Source organism: Macaca nemestrina, chromosome 5, assembly GCF_043159975.1.
Source record: "Macaca nemestrina isolate mMacNem1 chromosome 5, mMacNem.hap1, whole genome shotgun sequence".
Classification (NCBI taxonomy): Eukaryota; Metazoa; Chordata; class Mammalia; order Primates; family Cercopithecidae; genus Macaca; species Macaca nemestrina.
In genome coordinates this window covers 81,229,202-81,235,201 of record NC_092129.1, presented here as the reverse complement: position 1 = coordinate 81,235,201, position 6,000 = coordinate 81,229,202, and the positions used below count along the sequence as shown (strand labels likewise).

General features: G+C 48.1%; 1 protein-coding gene across 3 annotated transcripts in view; it reads left to right on the top strand.

Annotated features, from left to right (window-relative positions):
• Window positions 1-273: 273 nt before the first annotated feature.
• The window catches only part of LOC105478785 (lin-28 homolog B), a 132,265-nt gene continuing 126,538 nt past the window's right edge, over window positions 274-6,000 (top strand). For 2 of the 3 annotated variants that reach the window (XR_985442.2, XM_011736423.2), the window contains exon 1: window positions 274-685. Coding sequence is in view for 1 of the 3 variants with exons in the window: in XM_011736423.2 (XP_011734725.1) it covers window positions 668-685 (18 nt within the window). In the remaining 2 variants the exon portion in view is untranslated. Of the gene's footprint in view, window positions 686-4,225; window positions 4,573-6,000 lie in introns of those variants that run through there. The other variant, XM_011736424.3, reaches the window with a different exon arrangement.

Here is a 6,000-nt window from a genome sequence, read left to right as displayed (position 1 = left end):
GACTTACTTAAAAAATCATTAGGGTGGGTCCTAATCTGACTGGCGCCTGAAAAGGAAAAATTGGGGCATGGGGACAGATAAGTAGAGAGGGAAGACAATGTGATGACACAAGCAGCAGCCATTTACAAGCTAAGGAATGCCCGAGTCTACCAGAAGCTAGGAGAGACGCATGGCACAGATTCTCATCACAGTCCAGAATCGACACGGAAGCCTTCAGATCTGTGAGACGTTAATTTTTGTTGTTTCAGCTATCCTAGAAAGCAAATACAATGCTATTCACCGTGTTGCCCAGGCTGGTCTGGAACTTCTGTGCTCAAGCGATCTGCCCATCTGGGTCTCCTTAAGTGCTGGGATTACAGGCGTGCGTCACGGCACCCGGCCAACCTTTTTAAATCTCTCTTTCTTTCTTCCATTTTAGGACGGGATCGCACTGTTGCCCAGGCTTAAGTGCAGTGGCGCAATCTTGGCTCACTGCAACCTCCGCCCCCGTGCTGGAGCGATCCTCCCACCTCAGCCTCCCCAATAGCTGGGACCACAGGCGTGCGGACCACGCCCAGCGAATATTTTGTAGCGAGCCAGGTCGCCATTTTCCGCAGGCTGGTCTTGAACTCCTGGGCTCAAGCGATTCGCCACGTCAGCCTCTGAAGAAGGTGCTGGGATTACGAGCATGAGCCACCGCCGCCAGGTCAGTTTATTTTTAAACTCTCTATTTCTTTCTTACTTTACTTTTTTTTTTAGATAGGATCTCACTCTGTCGCCCAGGCTGGAGTTCAGAGGCGCGATCTTAGCTTTCTGGAACCTCTGCCTACGGGTCGGACGGGCGACCTCATCCTCTCCAATAGCCACAACCGCCGGCGCGCGCCACCACGCCCAGCTAATATTTTGTAGAGAAGCGGTGACCATTTTGCCCAGGCTGGGGTGCAGGGCCGCAGTGTCTGCTCGCTGCGGCCTCCGCCTCCCGGCTGTCTCCTGAGTACCAGCAGCTGGGACTACAGGCGCCCGCCACCAAGCCTGCCTGATTTTTTGTAGAGACGGTTTCACCATGCTGGTCAGTCTGGTCTCCAACTCCTGGGCTCAAGTGATCCGCTCGCCTCGACCTCCCAAAGTGCTGGGATTACAGGCGTGAGCCACCGCGCCCGGCCAACTCTATTTTTCAAATTGTTTTAACGTAGTATAATAAACATATAAGCCTAGTTTTTCAACATTATAACACTCAATACTTGTAATTCATAAGTAAAATGACACGATGCCTGGGGCTTGCTTCCATATACTCCAGTTGTAAAAAAAATAGAGGGTAAGAGAAATATGAAACACTGCATTTTATGTTTTCTAAAGGTCTTGCTAAGTATTTCCTTGAAACTATAATCAGGGTGCGTTCAGACACTACCATATTCTAGGAACCGTTGTAGGCATTGGAGATACTAAGAGTAAGAGCCTGTTCTCTTTGGGAATAATTATTAGATATATTCTAAAAGTAAAGCAGGCCAAGCACAGTGGTTCATGCCTGTAATCCCAGTGCTTTGGGAGGCCAAGGCCACAGGATATCTTGCCACCACAAGTTTGAGAATAGCCTGGGCAACAAAGCAAGAACCTGTCTCTACAAAAAAAAAAAAAAAAAAAAAAAAAAAAATTAGGCATACAAAAACAAACAAAAAAAACCCCAAAAAACTTAGGCGCTCGTAGTCCCCGCCACTCAGGAGGTTGAAGACGATTCTCACTTGTGCCCAGGAGGTCGAAGCCGCAGTCAGCTAGGAAGGTGTTACTGTACACCAGCCTTCGCAACAGAGTGAGACCGGGTCTCTAAAAAAGGGGAGGTTGGAAATAAAGTAAAATAAATTATCACCATGGTCCCAGGTAGAAGGATTCACTTTTAGAAAGAAATTCCCAAGTTTCACTTTTAGAAGGAAATTGCCCCTGTCAGGCATGGTGGCTCACACCTGTAATCCCAGCACTTTGAAGGGCCAGGTGAGCAGACTGCTTGAGGCCAGAAGTTTCAGACCAGCGTGGGCAACATGGCGAAACTCCGTGTCTACTAAAAATATAAAAATTAGCTGGGCGTGGTAGTGCAGGCCTACCAGTATTTCCAGCTACTCAGGAGACTTAGGCATGAGAATCCCTTGAACCCAGAAGGTGGAGGCTGCAGTGAGCCAAGATTGCACTACTGCACTCAAGCCTGGGGGACATAGTGAGACCCTGTCTAAAGAAAAAAAAAAAACACGCAAAAAGAAAAAGAAATCGCCAAGAGCCATACATAAACGATAAATTCCTTTGTTCTTATGGCTTTTCATTCATTTCTAATCATGCTAACATACTCCTTAATAAATGCTTAGCCTATCAATGTTCATCATCACCCCTTTCAGGTACCTTACATAAAGTAATACATTAAATATTATGATGTCCCATTTTTTTACTTGTGTCACAGCAGCATGACGGCATGATGGCAACTAGTTTGAAATCGAAAAGAAGGACGACCTCTTGAGTGCTGGGATACTAACCCTGGGTGGTGTTTTAATTTTTTATTTTCTGTTTACAATTCTTCTCAGGACTTTAAATAGGTACTGCATAAATATGCATCACACTTAAATGCTGAAAGGCTTACAAAATACCTAAAAACATAGCTATTAAAAAAAAACAGAGTTCATTCTATAAGTGCATTTGTAAGCTCTACTCATAAGTAAAATACTACTATAATGCTTTAAAGTCAAAGCATATCACATTTCAGATGGTGATAATTAATTGCTGTTTTTCATTTCCAGTAATCTATGTCCACATCTTTTTCCTCTAAATTATATTTGGAATCATAGTGTAAATTGATACAATGATTATAACTAAGGAATTGTATCTGAAAGAATCCTCTGTACTACTTAGCAAAGTAATGTAAGAGATACTTTACATACTTGCCAGTGAAAAAGCATCTTTAAAGTAAGTGGTATTCACTCCACTAACCCAATGGAAAGTTGAGCAGCCATCCAGGGAATTTGCTGAAGGTGGTAGCCAATGTGGAAAATTCTTAGGAGGGGTCACAACAGGATTTTGCTTCTGATCAGTCTGTCTGCATTGATCTCACTCCCAGGCCAGAGATGCTTTTTTCTAGACTGTGGTTACCCTTGATAGATAAATTGGTTTCTTAATCCTAATCCAGAAATTGGAAGGGAGAAATGCATCATCACACATCAACAGTTTGCAGATTTGCCTTTTAGTTATACAATAGTAGCCAGTGAACTGGCCTTTATTAGTTATTTTCAAATGAAAGTGTTTTCATTTGAAAAGTTTTCCACTTTTGTTTTTATGTTCTATATTTTAAATTTTTGAACACATTTTTAGTTTGCTGAAATATTTAATCCCTTTAATCAGTTCCACAGAACAGTCCACATTACAAGGCTATACTCGATTTTTGTAGCTGGTCAGATAATGATTGACTAGTACTGTTTAGTTCTGAAAGTCTGATGAGAAACTACCCAAAGTATAAAAGAGAACTATAAAATTATCAGGTGGAAAATTATAGGAGAGAAAGCAGTGATACTTTGTGAACATATACCAAAATATCAATACTGTGTGTATATCACAGTATTTTGGGCCCCAGATCTTGTGGCTCTTTGAGTGATGATTATTAAGTTTGTATCATCCAATTTGACGTTGAGTATCTTATTGTTTAGGAAAAGGAACAGCTGACAGTAGGTTCCCCAAACTTCTGGCATTGTCTACGATGCTCACTGGATTCTGAAATACATGACTATTATTACCTTGAATTGTGCTGTTCGGAATGATGTCCAGGGCATCTGTAGTAAAAGAAAAGACCTGGGCTTCAGATATGATTTTGTTACCTTCTTACAGTTTTACCGCACCAAGGTGTCAGGTTGGGGAGCAAGGAGTAGCACCGTCCCGCGTCCCTCCAGTCACACCCCAGGGACGGCCATGTGAGCTTCCCTCCGGGACCAACGCTGCGCGCGGAGAGCCGGGAGTCACAGGCCCAGGCACTCGCAGCCTCCACTAGAACAAACGGCGGCGGGCCGTGCGCGCCCGAGCCTGCGCGGGAACGCGCCTCGGGGGTTCGGGGGAGCCCGCGGTAAAGCTCCACCACGGCCGCGCGCGCCCGCCCGGCCCTGGAATGAATGGAAGGTTCAATCTCGCGCGCTCGGCGCCGGCAGCCAATGACGCGGCCGGGAGCGGCGGCGGGCAGGTGTGCGCGTGCCGCCGGCTGACGCAGGGCTCCAGTCGAACCGCCTGGTGCCGCCGCCGCGCCCCGCGCTCCCCCACCCGGCTCAGCCCCCTCCTCCCCGCGCCCCGCCACTCGCCGGGCTGCGGCGGCGGAGCGGTGGCGACAGCGGATTCTCCGCCCGGTGGCCGCGCGCGGCCCGGCTGTTCCGCGTCCCCTTGCCGGCTCACAATGTGCTGACCCTCCCGGCCACGCCGCGCGCCTCACAGGTCTCTCGACCTCCGCGCTCCCTCAGGAAGTGACAGACTCCAGGCCCCTTCCTCCGCCCAGTCCTCCGGGACTGAACGCCACACACGTCCTCACACCCTCTCCCCCTTTCACACCCAGGCTAGCGACGCGACCATGAGGCCCCGGAGGTAAGCAGCCGGTCCCGCGGCCGCGCGAGTGCGAGCGTGGCCGGGTGTGCGTGCGGGTGCGGACGCCGCTCGCGGTCCCGAGTCTGGCACGTGAGCAACGTCGAGGGGAGCTCCGTGCTGAGGAGCAGGAAGAAAAGAGGAGGCGCGAGCGCCTGGGAGGGGCGAGGACTGGGCACCGCGGGGAAGTGACAGGTCTCGCAGCAAGTTGCGGTTCGGGAGCCGGCGCGCAGCGTCTTTCCTTCGCCGGCCCTGATTTATTGCCCCGGTGCTGCCACTAAGACGCGGGCAGTCGATGTACTTCCGGGTTCACACCTTTCTCTCCCCGCTCCGTGCTGCTGGGTCGGCGCCCGGTATGGGCACCGCGTTGCCAGAGCGGCCGCCCGGGCTCGCCGCTGCGGTTGCTGCCGGGCGGCCAAAGCCGGCTTGGAGCAGGAGGGCGGGGCGGGGCAGGGCAGGGCGGGGGCGCAGGCCACTCGGGCGCGAGGGTGCGGCGCAGGCTGGGGTCCCGGCGGCGGGTCCTCGCGGCCGGTGCGGGCTCCTCTGGGACGCACGGGGCCGTGCCGCCAGGGGGCGTGCGCACCTCCCTTTCGCGCTCCGCAAACCGAGCTGCTTTGTACCGGGCAGGCGTCGGGGATCGTTTTTGCTTCGGTATCGGTGATGTAAATTCATGAATTAAAATTAAGGATTTTGAAAAGAACGGGGAAGAACGCACTTGGATTTAGGTTGTTTTTGAAAAGGAAAAACCAAAGAAGAAATGATACGTTTGCAGGAGCATTAACTGACTACTGACTGGAACATTGGATGCGGGTGCTTTATGAGGATTTGTACTCCAAAAACTTTTTTTAAAAATTGCACGTTGGTAAATATTGAGTGCTTTTGAGTAAAATCTAACAGTATGTATTTAGTGCCCTTATTGCGGAAATTTCTTAAATGTAAGTAATAGTAAGTCCGCCATTTTGAATTGTTTCATGTAACACAGAATGAAATCTTAGGTGCCTGTGTTTTCTTGAGTTCCCTCCAGTTCTTTGTGGATTTGTTTTCATCCTTAGGTTTTTAAGATTGCCAAGTATTACTGTTCATGGACCTAAATTCTCCACTGAAGATTTTTATACGTATTATTGTTAATGCAAGGGAAAAATAAATTATGCTCCTATTCTATTGTAGTTTTTTATTTCTCTATCACAAGTACTATGGAAGTGAAAATTACACCTGACAACTAGTGTTAGAATGAATTTAAAACGTTTTACAACGTTGCTGGAAAAAATACGACGTAAAGTGATTTTTACTCTAATCAAGAAAATCTTAATGTTTCATTTTTTGGGTGCTAGTTATTACCATATTTACTTAGATGATAATGCAAAAGTGCTTTTTTAAAAAGCACATTTTTACGTCCAACAATAAGTACAAAACATCGCAGTTTTATGAAAG